Source organism: Mastacembelus armatus, chromosome 18 (genome assembly GCF_900324485.2).
Source record: "Mastacembelus armatus chromosome 18, fMasArm1.2, whole genome shotgun sequence".
NCBI lineage: Eukaryota > Metazoa > Chordata > Actinopteri > Synbranchiformes > Mastacembelidae > Mastacembelus > Mastacembelus armatus.
Window position 1 is genome coordinate 12,104,565 of NC_046650.1, and position 15,191 is coordinate 12,119,755.

Sequence of the window (15,191 nt, forward strand, 5' to 3'; positions counted from 1 at the left end):
TAACTTTTTCAGTTGTAGCACGGCCTTTATTTTTGTGTCTATAGTTTTTGAAAAAAAAAAAAAAAAGGTAATCAGGATTTTTAACCGGTTCCTAATCACTCTCCCTGGCCAATCAGCACCCAGCTGTGACTCATGTCTCAGGTTGTATATATATGTTTATTTGTGATTTGTAAGAAATACAATCAAAGAATTACATCCTCTTCTCAGATTCTTTCATATTAATCCTGAGTTAAACGCTCCCAGCAGGATGCAAAAATTGCTGTAGTTTGCTGTAAAGAACCAAGTTCTTTGATAATAATTTAAGATAAAAAAAAGTTTAGACTCTCAAGGCTCAATTACCGCATGGAATAATTAGCCACAATAATCTATAATAAAATCTATAATAATCTAGCATCTTGCAGTCCATTTATAGTAGGTCGGCTGAAAGTTAATGTGAATTTTGTCTCCAAGTAAGCATACAACTAAATAGGTATGAAGAAAAACATTTCAAGTAAATAAATATAACCGTTTACTTGAGTTTAAGTTTTCTCAATCTAATACAAAATTACATTGATTTGTTTTTCTGAGCTACCCCTAAGATTTCTCCAACTGTGACTCTGCATTATCTACAAACAGGAAAGGAACTATCAAATGAGGTGTGTTCACACAAAGCTGTGTGTGTTTGTGTTTACATGTGTGGGGATGTGTTCTGTCTGCTTCCTGGACATGTGTGTTCTTCAAAGAGCAGAGGAAACAGCAGGAAAGGTGGGAGAGTACATGTGAGACCCTTACCTGCACACTTCTTACAGATAACCACACCCAGATTGACAGACGCCCACTCCGGCTGTGGGGCGCGACAGTCGGCACAGCTCCTGTTGGCCTTGTTGAACCAGATCTTCTCTGCCACTTCATAGTCGGACAGAGTCTCAGCAATCGATTCTTGGACTGCTTCAATCCACTCCTCCTTCTCCTGTTCCGACTCGGCTGTGAAGCTGCAACAATCGATTTTTTGCCCCCCCCACCAACCCAACACATGCCACACTGTTATTGATTTGATTTGAGAGAGCAATTAAACAGCATAATATTGCTTGGCAGGGTTATGTAGGTGTGCAGTATTTGGAGGAGTTTTGGGGGTTGGCTGAGGGTATATGTCTATGTGTGACTGCAATAGATTTGATGAAACTGATAGGGGGGTGGGCAGAGGGCGACCGCACAGGTAAATCAATCTGCCTCACCTTGCACCACTAAAATCTATAAACTACTAATGCAGGATATTATTTTTATATTAAGCGCCGAAAAGTTTAGAAATGGCACTGGGGGAAAAAAGGAAATAAATAAACCATTTACTGCTTTAACATACATGGCAAAGATCAAGTTTAAATCTCCATCAGGACTTGCATCAAGAACTCTGTTATTTTGAAAGTGAGAAAATGAACAAAGTAAAGCATTAAGATAAGCCTGGTAGTAAATATTTAGCAGCTTCTTATTATATTCAGCATTAGATATATATACTGTATATATATATATATACATACATACATATATATATATTTATAGAGGAAGGCAAGGTTGAGAGGCAAGACAAAAACCCAAAAAAGCACACCACACATAAACAGATGGTGGGGAGACGTCTGAGAATTACATGAACATTGGGTCTGCTGAAAGACGACCAAGTTGGTAGTTGCATCGGTTTACTATCAAGTTATATCATACTTATTAGTTTCCAGAGTGAAGGGGTTGGATATGTTGGTTACTATCTAATAAACATTTAGAAAGTTACATTGCAGGGACAGAAAGAAGAGGTTTCCTAAGGGGAGTGTGCTGTTTAAGTGTGTGTGTGCATTTTAAAGAAGTTGCTGAATGTACTGAATAAGTCAAAATGAGCTTAATGTACGACTGTACTGTGCATGTAACAAGGAATCTGAGTGAGCTAAGTGGGAACGGGCAAGAGAAAAAAAAGGTTGACAGATATAAAACCGAGAGGAGAGAGAGAGAGAGAGAGTCGTAGCTTGAGTGAAAGAAGTACTTAGAAAAGGAGAAATGGGAGCATTGGTCTCCATGGCAACCTGGCGGCCAGTGTAAAGTAAGACGGAAGATGAGGGGGAAGGAGGCGGTGGGAAGGGGAGCGTTCGCCTGCAGCACAGGATGTGCACTGAGGCCAGCCGTGCCCAAGTAACCCAGCAGAGATCGATAGGTTGATTGGGTTCAGGCGTTCTGTGGCTGCCAGTCTGTGCCTGGGGCCCGTCCAAAGAGACGACTGCTCACACCGTCTGCCTCAAGTACATCATGGCCTCCAAAACCACAGAGGGAGCAAAGGGAAGCAGGAGGCAGTATCTGGAGGTTCCCAAGCCACCGATTAAAGGTATGAAGTGAAGGGTTAAGTCACAAAATAGTTCTACAATAGGTGGTAAAAATCTGAAAAATGCGAAATTTTAAAAAGAAATATATATGAATCCCCAATGATTATATCAGAACAGTCCTCAAATTACTGAAAAATGAAACAAATCTAAGAGGTAGAGGAGGATTTAAATTATTATGTTTCACAAGCCAGCAATAATGAAATTGTTGCCTTCACTCTGATTACAAATACAGTTTTGACTAAGATGTTCGGCACGTGCCAGTTTTCACTAAAATTACTGCTTTCAAGCAATCTAATATATTGTTGAAATATGTCAATCACCCTCACAACCACAGGCTTCAAGCTTCCATCATCTCCCTCTCTGCCACAAACTACAATCACAGAGCTCTCGTGTTGTTCTACGCCGCTCCCATGTAATTATCAGGAAAGTTGTCAAAGACGAAAGTAAACTTATCAGTGTAACAAACAGAAGTGATTCACGGATATGAAGAAGACTTAGCAAGCTCCGAGTGTCTGCTGCTTTACTGAAGTCAAGGCTTAAACATTCAATCTGTAATATTTAGACTGATCTATTAGAAGAAATGAAATATAGTATTCATTGTCATTATTGTGCAATCACTGGAAAATACCAACCAGCTTGACATCCCTTTAAAACTCTGGTGTTCTGCATCCCATTTGCTATTTAAGGCAAACATGCTACATGTAAATAAGCAAATCTAATTATTCTTCATTAATGATGACTTGGCTCATTTTGCATGCAAAATGTAGATAATGGTACAAGTTAAATATAAAATGGTTTACAATATTACATAGGAGTTTGAGTTATATTAAATGTTAAATATTGAGAGCAGTTACTTCACTGAAGCAGAGGAGCATTTCTTTTAAAATGTATGAGACATAACAGAATGAAGTGTCCTGATGTGTTGATAGATAATACTGCCAACAGATCACAGTGCTGCTATTACAAAAGAGTCAGCTATACACAGCTTATTTCACAGGTTCAAGTGTCTCTAAAATATCAGCCATTAACACCTTTAGTTGGAAGGAAGAAAGTCTGCTGTTATAAGAAGAGCCACAAAATAAAAAAGAAATTAGTTGGTTCCAGAGTTAAAAAGAAGGTCAAATCATTATGACCAAAAAAATATACACAGTGCTACTGTGGGATGAGATGAAAACGCTTCGAGGAAAGACTGGCAGACACTATAAAAGACAAATCAATCAAACATTTTATCTAAAGTGGGGTTCTAGCCTACTTTGACGTGGTGCTAAGGAAGGTATGAGACGGTAAAATGCAAATCAACAAATAGTAAATGGGAGCAATCCGAATGTGAAAAACTTTTTCAAAAGTTGCCAAAGAACTAAATGCATCAAAATGTTGCTGATGGCATAACAACATGGCCAACATTTTTCCTAAATAAAAAGCAAATAAGAAAATAACTGAAGGATCCAAAGGAAGAGCTGAGACGATGCAGAAAGTCTTCATGACATCAGATTAAGGTAAATGAGATAACAACTAAACTGAAAGTGATATCAGATATCAAAGAGAAAGTCAGAAAATGTGAATTATAATTATACTACTGGTTGCATTATGGGAAATGTAGGCTCCAGTGGTTTGGAGGATTTACACATACTAGAGAGAAAACTGCAGAATATCTCTGTCTCTCCATCTTGAATTGTTTTTTCAGCCCGTCTCTTGTGAGTCTCACAGTGTTATAGAAGTGAAGAAATTGTAAATATTCGTTTGGACATTTGAGAGCTGTTTTAGGAATAGATAAAAAAAACTATTTCACAACCACCTAAGTACTGAATTTCTACTAACATTAGTGATATTAGTTGATGCCAACAGGGGAAAAAAAGCAACATTGGTGGGTTTTAGTTGGACATTCTACTTTTGAAAGTACAAGTTGTCCATGCGTCTTCAGAGTTACTTTGTCTGCTAGTTTAGATGAGAGAGAAGTTTCAGAGAAGCATATGATGCTCAAACCTTTAAAAACTACATGTGGAAAGCTCAACAGCAATGTGCCCTTCCAAAAACAATGCCCCCGCATGCTCAGGCCCTGCTGCAAAGACGTTTCATTAGGAAATATTTTCATTCAAAACGACAGTCAAGACTGTCCACAGGTTTCTATAAACAAACCAGACAAATGTGGATTTTCTTCAATACGCCCTTAAGCTAGGCATTTATGTGAAGCTTTACTTTAGCAGAAGTGCTTTCTGATCATGAGTTCTCGGTTCTCCAATGTCTTCACTGGTAATATCTCCTCTCCTCTCTGCCTCATTGTCATTCTCTCTTCTCATAAAAGTCGGTGATTGTATCTACCACAACAGTCCGAAGGCTCTGTCCATTTAATGGCAGCAAAACAATGGAGAAGCTAAAGTGAGTCTCCACAGCTTAAAGTGATTAGATGAGTTTCTCTCTAATCCCCACCTTGAGCAGGTAGGAGAACGCTACCAGGGCTACCAATCGATTTGATCCACACAAACAAACACACAAACTAAAACCCTTTCAGCAATCACCCCATCAAAATAGTTCGGGCTCATTTTAATTCCACCTCTTTTTTGTTCCACACAAAATGGCAATTATGTCCAATGTATTAATGAAGCTGCCAAACAATGGGACCATTAAGGGAGCTGACACAAACAGATCGATCAGACAGACAACAGACAGGTAACAAAATGAGGGGAAAAAAATGTCTGCACAAGGCAACGGGCAAAAAAGGAAGCGGTAAAGAAGAAGAGAAAATAGTGAACAAGTGCATACAAACAAACAAGCCATGCTTTGTCCAGGCAGCTGTGACGGCTGTATTCTAAATGGGCCATTATAGCACAAACAAGTAACACGCTCATTGATTGTAAGCCCTCAGGGACTGGAGTTAACTGAAAGGCAGAGGTACCTGCACAAAGCTCCCAAACAAGACTTCATAAAAAAATCCTGATCGATAATTAGTGATTTTTTTGTACAAGACTCTGCTCTCATGTAGCATGTGCATCGCAATGACCAGCGACATATCCTATGAGGTGCGTGATTGTTGCGGTGGTTCACAAGGTGGTTTCCTTAAAGAGATTTGACAGGAGGAGAGAGTCCTGCTAAGACGCAGTCAAAACAAACTTCTAACAAGATTCTCTTTGTCTCATTAGGGCTGAGTCTTAACTTTGTGACATGGCCACTCATTAGCTTCACAGTCAACTTGCATTCTCAGAGGAAAGCATATGCTATATTTTTATTCTAAAGAGTCCAATTCTACAAACTATCTAAATATATTCACTGAATAATTTAATATCATTCACTGCATAAGTGTCCATCGCCCTCACAGTCGCTTGTTTTGAAGGGCCAGTTGTCACAAACCCAAGTTTGGCGAAACTAAAAAGAATAGTTTGTGTTTATTTTCTTTTTCCAAACAGAAGGACAACTTTCCTTTTAGGTTACGTAATAATTTTATATTTACACTCTTCTAAGTACTGAAAGAAAGACCATAAGGCTAACAGGTAAGTTTTTTTATGCCTTTACACAAATTCCTGCTCTGAACGGATCATTTCACTCTTCAGGTAAGAAGTAAAGCCATAGTTATGAAAGATAAAAAAAAAAAAAAAAAAGTCAGATATATAGTACAAGTAACCTAAACTCTTATCACACTATGAGACTCTTAACACCATGCATGTATGAGAGCAGATTAACTAAAGTGCTTGCCCTTGCCTTTTAGCTGTCTTGGATGCATTATAAGATGTGATTATTAAGATTAAAATACAGTGCAGCAAGAGGCTATAGACTATATGGCTGAGATAAGAGGATAATGCAGGAGGATTCACTTTAGAAGGAATATGAAGGAAGGAATTTGAATGAAGTGTTCACATCCTGCAGTAAGATTCTAAACAAATGTGGATGTGTACTACACTGTCAACCTGTTGGAGTCTCTGCTCACGGATAGATTCCTTCACTTAGCATTCACCCTTCAGATGAGGAAAAAAGCTATAAGAAACCTCAGTATGTGTTAGAGAAAGAACTTTGAGATCAAGCTAGAGATTGTGTACTTCTTTCTCTCTCTCTCACACACACACACATAAAGACATATCATACATCGCACACATTTTAGCACAAGCAGCTTTGTTGTGGAGGAAGGTTGCCAGTCAAAGCTCATATACTTTCTCATACACAAACGGAGTGCAAACGTACCAGAAGCTCTTGAAGGGTGTGTTGATTTCGAAGCTCCTGCGGTCCAAGTCTCTAATATTGGCAGCAGTCAGTTCCACTTCAGCAATACCCAGGCCCGCTTTATAGTCCTGGAAAAAGATGAGGAGGTAGTCCGTAAATTTAATGATAATTAAGTGTGAGGTAGCTACAGAGCAGCCACTTAAAATTATCACCAATTAATCACTCTTAACGTCTCCCACATAAAAATAAGCTTATTCAGTTTCTAACCAAGATTTAGATGAGAAGATCGATACCACTCTCATGTCTGTCTGCTAAATATGGAGCTAGTGCCAGGAGGCGATCCTAGCCGCACTTAAAGACAGGAAGCAAGCTGAAACAGCTAGTCTGTCTCTCTGTGAAGAACTACGCTCCAGCTTCATATTTATCATACAGACACAACTGCAGTATCAAGCTTCTCATTGAAGTCTTTGCAGAAAATTAAACAAGCATTTTTCTAAAATCTATTTCTTTAAAAGTTCCCAGTTAATGTGGTTTGGATGTAAGCCCCCTGAACTAAACTTTACTATACCATATATTATATACTATGTACAAATTGGGATGCTACATATCCCAACATGCCTGGGAAGAGCTCTGGGACCCCCCAGGAGGCGCTTGATGAAGTTCACAGGGAAAATACACACAACTGAGCATTTGATGATATTAATGCATGTTTGCAAAAGTTATAAATCAACCCAGAAACCTTTCAAAACAACCCAAAAAATGTGAAAAAGTGCATTCCCAAAGGGCCCTAGATTCCATCATGCCCCCTTTTGGTTAAATTAAATACCTTACCCAATCAGGTTGGATCAGCAACCACATTAAACTTACTATTTGTTTGTTGCATGAAGCGTGAATATCATTTAATGTAATAAAAAGACTAAAGACGACACACTGTCACTGCAGGGACATTCTCGGTCTCTGCTGCTCCGCATACGAGTTAGATGTGTGAGAGAGGCCTGCTGAAAATAGTTTGTGACAGGCCAATAACACACTCGACAGCCATCGGGACAAACTGAGTCTGTGTGTCGTGTTAAACAGAGACAGAAAGAGACAGAGAGGCTGTAGTGTGTTGCTGTGCGGAGCGTGTGTGTGTGTGTATACCTGTGTGAAATAGCAAAGCTCTGTGAAAGGCGTAGGTGCATCTGGGGAATCCAAACCAACCCAAGGTTTTAGTCTCAATGTTTTCTGAGGCCCAATTCAGAAATAGGGGTTAGATGCAGAGGCACAGTTTTTATAAGCTCCACTGTATCACACTGCACCCCTCCCTTCTCCACTTCACCCTCAACACTCACAGCAGTTTAGACCAATTTCTATAGCCTCAGGTTCTGAGCTGAGACAGAAAAACAGACAGGAATGAGTGCACCTACACCCACACAGGTACAGTATAGGCACAACATGAAAACAGAGGCGTCCAACATTACAGTACAGAAAAATAGACACTTTACTCCATCACTCATGGACAAAGCCAAAACATGAGTCAGACAATGCAGGGAAAAAAAGACAATGGCGACCCAAGGAAAGGGGAAGGGGTAGAGTACATAAGTGAAAGAAGGGTTTTCAAAATCCACAGGACTGGTTGAGATGGGTGAAGGGTCAGAAGTGTGTGTGTGTGTGTGTGTGTGTGGAAAGAGTCAGAACAAAACAGTATCTGCGAATTACAAAATACAGCCTTCATGAGGAGCGCTAAATGCTGCCATGCTGTGCCAGCTATAAAGCATGTGTGTTTTCTGTGCTAACTGTTCCTCACCAGCAAAACAATTTACACTAATTACACCAAACAAAGACAAGAAAATGAATCGACACCATCTTTGTTGATTAAGGGCTGTTTGGGAATACATGGCCTACTAGTGCAAAAAGTGTGCTTATGTAGGTGGAGGAGAGTGCTGCAGCGTCTGTTGCTGAATTCTTCAACTAATTAGCAGCAAACTTCTCAGAGCAGCCAAATTTTGCAGATTGAAATACATGGAGCAAGTCACAAATGTCTGTGTGATGCAGGACTTCCAATCTGATCTTTCAGTATTGTGTGGTTGGTTGGTTCAGCTGGGGCTAATGTCAAAATCTTCATTTGACCATCATTAGCCCCAATTAGACGCAATGAAAAACGCAAGCAATTATTCCCCATTTCATACCAGTTCTACACAATGATGCTGAGACAGAGTGAGTGGAATAGAAACATAGCAACAAGCTGGTGTGGAGAAATCCTGGGAACCGTTATGAGTAATTAACACATTGAGCTCAAAAGAGGGTGACATAAGAGAAAGAGGGAGAAAAGAGCAGGAGAGCATGAGTGAGACAAGTGAATTCACAGCCTGACCAGGTCCTAATTGAGCTAAAAGTTTTGATGTGAGAACTTGCCTCAGAAACTTGCCTCTCTATCCTATCAATTAGAACCATGTACAGACATTGCTCTTTTAAGTTCAGTACGTTGTGAGGTTTGAAGGTGCATGGCGTGATAATGAGAGCGTGAGGGGCGATGGAGTATATATCCCAATTGCATTCAAAGCTGATTTAAGCAAACCATTCAGTTTAGCTGAGGATCTCAAGGAAATACAGTGCAGCAATAATTCAAACACAGAAAGACAAATTGTTTATTTGTGCTACTGTAAAACTTGTTTCACACTGGGAAGCACATACTATATGAAAGAGAAAAGCGTCTACACTGTATGTGCACGAGTGTTCCTGGCTGTCTGAATGCATGTGCATGCAAGGGCGCGACTGTGCTGAGAGGGCAAAGCAGTCACCTATACCTAATGACCCTCATCCCTCTCAGGCAGCCAATTAGAGCTCTGGGTGTTAGCGGCCGTCCAGCCCTCGCCACTCGTTACCTACCCAATATGTGCTATGGCCTCCTGCCCTCTCCAATTAATTCACCAAGGATGGAGTGAAGGAGGGATGGTGAGAGGAAAGGGAAGCATTAGAGGTAAAAATACCTCACCCAATTACAACAGCCAAGGGGTATGTGGTAATAATGGCGCTTACAGGGGGAGAGGGGAGACGGTCCGTGGCAAATGTTCACATGCATGCATGATTTTTTTGCATTTGCTACTTTTCTCCACATACCAGTTTCCATTAAAAACTTAAAAAAGGGGAATTCATCAGCTTGAACAGAAAAAAATAAATCAAGTAAACACTCTAAATTCCTGCAAGGGAGAAAGTGAAAAAGGATTTCACTCATACCTATAATGAATAACCTTAACCTAGTAAGTGCTGAGCAAAGGTCCACTCTGAATATTCTAGTCATGCATCCAATTATAATTTCTTTCAAAGCTTTCCAACCTCTTATTGTGTGAGTCAGTCACTCCACAGTGCCGAACCGCTCGGAAAGAAGCCAGACAAGTACAGGCGGCCTCTACTTCTATCGCCAGTTCCATGTGTTCTCAACCACTTAAGCTGCTCTAAAAGCACGCAGGGTGAGACCATCTCACAGAGGGATAGGTGAGTTTAAAAGAGGAGCCACTCAATGGAGACTTCAGACTTTTGATTATTTGAAACATCAGGCAGTGAGACAAAGAGGCCAAGGAGAATGAGGAGCTATGGGCAATGATAGAGGATAAAGAGCTGAACTGGAAAAAGACAAAGAGTTCACTTGAATAAATGAAGAAGTAAGAAAAAAAAACATAGAGGCAGTTGATAAATACATTTGCTGTATAGTATACCGGAGTAAAACTGCACATTATGGTCAATATTTAAGGTAAAGAAACATATACTTACTCTGAAAACATTTAAAAGCTATGTATTGAAGTCAGGAGAAGTTTTAAACTGCAACTAGTAGCCAGTAAAAGTCAGTCCACTGGTCTGTCAGTCGTTTGGTCAAAAATATTTCATAAAACTTTACAGTGCGTGTGGAACATGGCTATAAAGACTTTATGAGCCTGACTGCTGCTTCAGCGTGAGTAGGTAAACTGAGTAGGTCTGAGAAAATAAAAGTCCTGAGCCTGAGTTTCTAATCCCAAATGAGTCCATTTACAGTGCAGTTCAAACCAAATCTGTACAAATCTCAACCACTTTTTCAATGGAGCACTATAAAAATTTTATACTGACTTTGATTCAGTGGAGAATAAATCTGACTGACACACAAAACCTTTATTTTTCTTAAATTAGAAATGGAAATGCTAAACTAAGATTGAGATGATTAACAACAGTTTCAGTTAAACAGTAAATTGTACACAACCTGCACAGAAACACAACCAATGTTAGCTGGCAGCTAAAGAACAATAAAGATATTTTGCTATTGGCCTAAACAGGGCTTAAAGGACTATGGACTTCTTAGAACTTACATTTAATGGGTGACTAAAAACATGTTGATGAATGTTAATGTTTCTTTCTGTGTCTTGGATGTGTATACAAAGCTACTTAGCTCGCTGGTTACACCAACGGTACCAGGAAGTGCTGAAGACCAAAATAAAACTGAAAGGTGTGAATATGTAGCATTTAGGAAACCTAGCTCCTAATGTTGCTCCATGCCTGCTGGATGTGTAAAGAGACAACAGTTTGCTGGCACATTCACCACATGTCAGGTGTCTGTTTACAGCTTGTTGTGCCGACCCCAAAGAAAACACACAAACAGTGTGGGTCTACGCTGCACTCACCACGTATGGTAGCAGCATACCAACAGTTATAAATATTCTGTTAATCTCCGAGTTATATCAGGTATGAGAAAAGAAACGAGACTGATCACAAGAGGGTAACCTTGGTGGAAGCAAATTCACTCGTGTCACAAATTCTACAAAACAGCCTTGCAGTCTCAGGAGGTTCCTAATTGTTACAAAGGAAATCTTGAGAATAGCAAATGAGACAGAGATTTAATTAAAGCTGAGATTAATTAAATCCTCAGTCTCACTGTTATTGTACAAGCAGAATACCTTTTCCACAAAAGACACCACTATTGTATGTGTAACTTTTGCTAAGTAGGAATTAAAGCAAGGAAAAAAAAAAACAACAAAAAAAAAAAAACAACAGCCAGCGAGAAAACATGAAACAACTTACTCTTTTTATAATGACCAGCCTATGCAGCCCATGGCAGGAAATCATTCTGTTGGTTAACATGCACATGTGACACACATGGCACACTGTCTGAGTTTCTTTACATTGGTGTTTAAAATACCGTAAACACAGCTCCATCATGGGGCTTACGGTCTGTGAGAAATGGGGTAGGGCTGCTGAAGGAGGAGCTGGGATGATGTTTCCAATAGCTCGTTCATCATGTTAGATTAAATACTCCCCTCCACTGAACGTGAACAGAGCATCGGTCTACCTCCCTTTCTGCACTCGCACTCTCCATCACTCTCTCCTTTACTTACAAACCGCCAATGCTCATTTGTCAGTCATGCAACCTCTGCATCGAAGCACTCCTTCCATCCCTTTCACTTCATCTTTCTACTTCTATTTCTTTGTTTTCTGTCTCTTACTCGCTTGTCTGTCCTTTCACTGCCTGCCATCCTCTATGCAAAATACACTGCTGCTGCTGCTGCTACTGCATTTATGTCAGGGATTTATCTTGTAAGCTGAAATAATACAATTAATTTGTTTTCTCTCTAATACTTACTTTCCCTCCATTTCTCCCGCTGTCACAGATCAAGGAATTGGAAATGTGCTGACATGGAGTGATACCCAAAAGAGAATTCTAACAAAGATGTTTGTTCACGCTAATGAAGAAAATAATGAAAAGCAAACAACAAAACTACAAGAGCAAGGGAAATGAAATGAGAGCCATGGAGGGATGGAAATGAATTGAATGCATGCAGCATTATCAATTATGGACACGAACATGTAAGGCACTTTAAGACATAGTAATGCTGCTATGAGATATCTTTCTATCTCTGACAGGACTTCTGCTGCTGGGACAGGAGTAGGCAGAGGAACAGCCTCCCTGCACATGAACAGGAGCAATCAGGGGTAATTGGACCAAACTCAGATAATTTAGATGCAAAAGAAACTATGAGTAAAAGCAAATGATCTCTCATTTATTCCACAACTAAACGGAGTAATCTAAGAATATACTCTAAGATTATGAAGTACACGTGAAGTCAGAGGAAATGAGAATAAAGCCGCATTAAGTTTTAACAACAGGTGCAAGATGCTCAGCTTGGAAGTGAAACTCACAACCCACAGACAGAAAAAAGCTACAGATATAAAGGCCATACTAATCTTTTGGAGACCACAAGCATTTTTCAAACATTAGCTTTTGCCATCTAAAGTAGGAGTGGTCACTTAAAAGTCCAGGCACACACATGGGCCTTAGTAAAGGTAGCTCATCAGAAAAGCTTAAATGCATTTTTTTTTTTTTTTTATAAAATAAGAAGCAAAACTATGATTAATAATCCAAAAAGTTACTACATAAATATTCACTGAAGCCACTGGGTATATTTAGAGAGATAAAATGTTTGTGAATACTTAATCAGCTTCTTGAATCATTGGGAAAATGCAGATTTAACAGAAGGGAAAATAGGCTGAAATATAATTAAATATAAAAATCTGTGGGAAAAAAAAAAAAAAAGATTTAAAGAAAAATACAACGCAGTGCACATTTTAGTTTCCCCGAAAACAAGCTGACTCTCTCTTCTTAATGTATTCAGTGATTAAAGTGATAACATGTTGTGTGAAAATATTCCATAATGATAAGTTTAAACAAATGAAAAAGGTCACATAAGTCCCATTCAGCGTGAGAAATACTGGGAAATATTTTTATCCTGCCAATATTTCGGACCTTGACAAAGTAAAAAGACTACAAGTGCCATCCATGAATAGTATGAATGTGCATTAATTTTTGAACATACCATCTTTTGCCACTGCTTACATAAAGATGTGATTGCATGAGGAAATGCAGTCGGAGGATCCTCGCATACTAATAAGACCGTGACACCTGTCTGCTTCTGGCAGCTCAAATTCACAGACAGAGAAGTGTCAGTTTCACCTCACGTCCATATAAGAGAACACTGACAGCCATCAATAGAAGCCACACCCCCGTATGGACAGATGGTCAATACTTAACTTTATGAATTTCGGCAGGCACCACACCAGCCTTAACTACTCTCTTTTCCCTCTTAACATCACTCTGTCTCTGTCCCGCTCTTTAAAAGTTTTGCAAAGATTATCTGCAATACGTGCACTGCAAAGGTGTCACTCAAAAGAACTAAACCATACTTTGAAGAAATAAGAATTATACTGCTGCAAACCTTTACTGTGATAAATCATTCCACCGTAAAGCTATCATCCTGTCACTCATGTCTGTCATGTCAGGAAGGATGCTGAAATTAAACGGAGATGCTCAATCTCACAAAAAAGCCAAAAGAGATCAATCTCTCAGACCAAATTACACATAAAACATGCATTTAACAAACAGGAAACCAAGGATGAACTATAAACTAAGATGAATCCACCACGGGAATAAAAAAGGAAAAATTGAAATGCATCTTTATTAGTGCTACACTAATCAGCCAGAATTTAACCTAAAGCTGATTCAGAGGTTTTGGATGTCTGTCCATTGGTGCGTTCAATAGTGACAATATCTCAACGTTTACTGTTTTGATTTTAACTATTCAAAAATGAAAGCAGAAATGCATAAATATTGGCTACCTGCTGACAGAGGAAAGACTTTTGATACCAAAATCAAAGAGATTTATCTTCTGATGAGCAGGAAAGGCATTAGCTCACTGCATCATCTCTAAGCAGCAGGGGCAAAAATTAAAAAGGGACTCTACTACTCTTGAAAAATTCCTGGAAAGGGTTTGTGTTTGCCCTTATAGGTCACACTAGAGCAGTGATGTTAAAGGGGCAATAAAGCCAATAATATGTGTCAACAAAAGGGCAAACAATTGAACCATAAGGGCACTTTGGCCTTGCAAACCCCTTTCTAAGAACCAGTCTCCTTTTAAATGAAAAATGAAAAAACAAAAACAAAAAAAACAAAAAAAAAAAACACCACCACACATAAATGTGTTAGGGCCCATGCTGGACCTATAGGTCTGAGAAGTAATCAAAGGAGGAGGGTACTTGGCCCAATTAAGGGAGAAATTTGGCCAACAAGAGGGCAAATGTGTGAACCACGGGAAGCTGGACACACACATTTAATGTCATAACAAGGAAGTAAGAACAGTGCTGGTGTTTGTTAGACCTCAAGGTTTGTGCACACAAGGTTTTGTGGTGATTCCCACAAAAAAGTAAATATGGTTTTGTTACAAAATAAACTCAACAGGGAGCCTTCAATTAGAATTTCAGATTAAACCGTGTTTAGGGTTGAATCCTACGTACATCACAATGTTTGTTACGGTTCTAAAGAATCGTTTATTTTAGTATCAATAATTTACTCTCGACAATCAGCATGGTAAAATGTTTATGCCTATTAGGCATATGTAAGGCTCTGCTGTGCAGCCTTAGGGCACTGACAAATCCTGTGTGAAGAAAGTTTTCAACAACAAAAGGCAACATGGCACGTAGACAAACCGTAGTTGTTGCTGCTGCTGACTGGCTTGGACTGCACAGCATTTGATTACCAACAGGAAACTGCCATGGGGCCACAAAAAGCCCCCAAAACTGAAACCCCATATTCATTATGTGCCAGTCAAGTTAAATATAGAAGTGATTAATTGGAAATTTGAAAGGGAATACCCACCACTACAGCTGCTCCCAAGACGGGTCTTGCATTATTACCTGTCTTGTAGATCT

The 15,191-nt window shown here is 39.3% G+C and overlaps 1 protein-coding gene across 2 annotated transcripts in view; it reads right to left on the bottom strand.

The window, feature by feature from the left end:
• The window catches only part of arap2 (ArfGAP with RhoGAP domain, ankyrin repeat and PH domain 2), a 94,969-nt gene that overhangs the window by 54,101 nt on the left and 25,677 nt on the right, over window positions 1–15,191 (bottom strand). For both annotated transcript variants that reach the window (XM_026327284.1, XM_026327276.1), the window contains 2 exons: window positions 6,510–6,616; window positions 772–971 (listed from right to left, as the gene is read on the bottom strand). In XM_026327284.1, coding sequence (XP_026183069.1) covers window positions 772–971; window positions 6,510–6,616 — 307 coding nt within the window. The remainder of the gene's footprint in view (window positions 1–771; window positions 972–6,509; window positions 6,617–15,191) is intronic.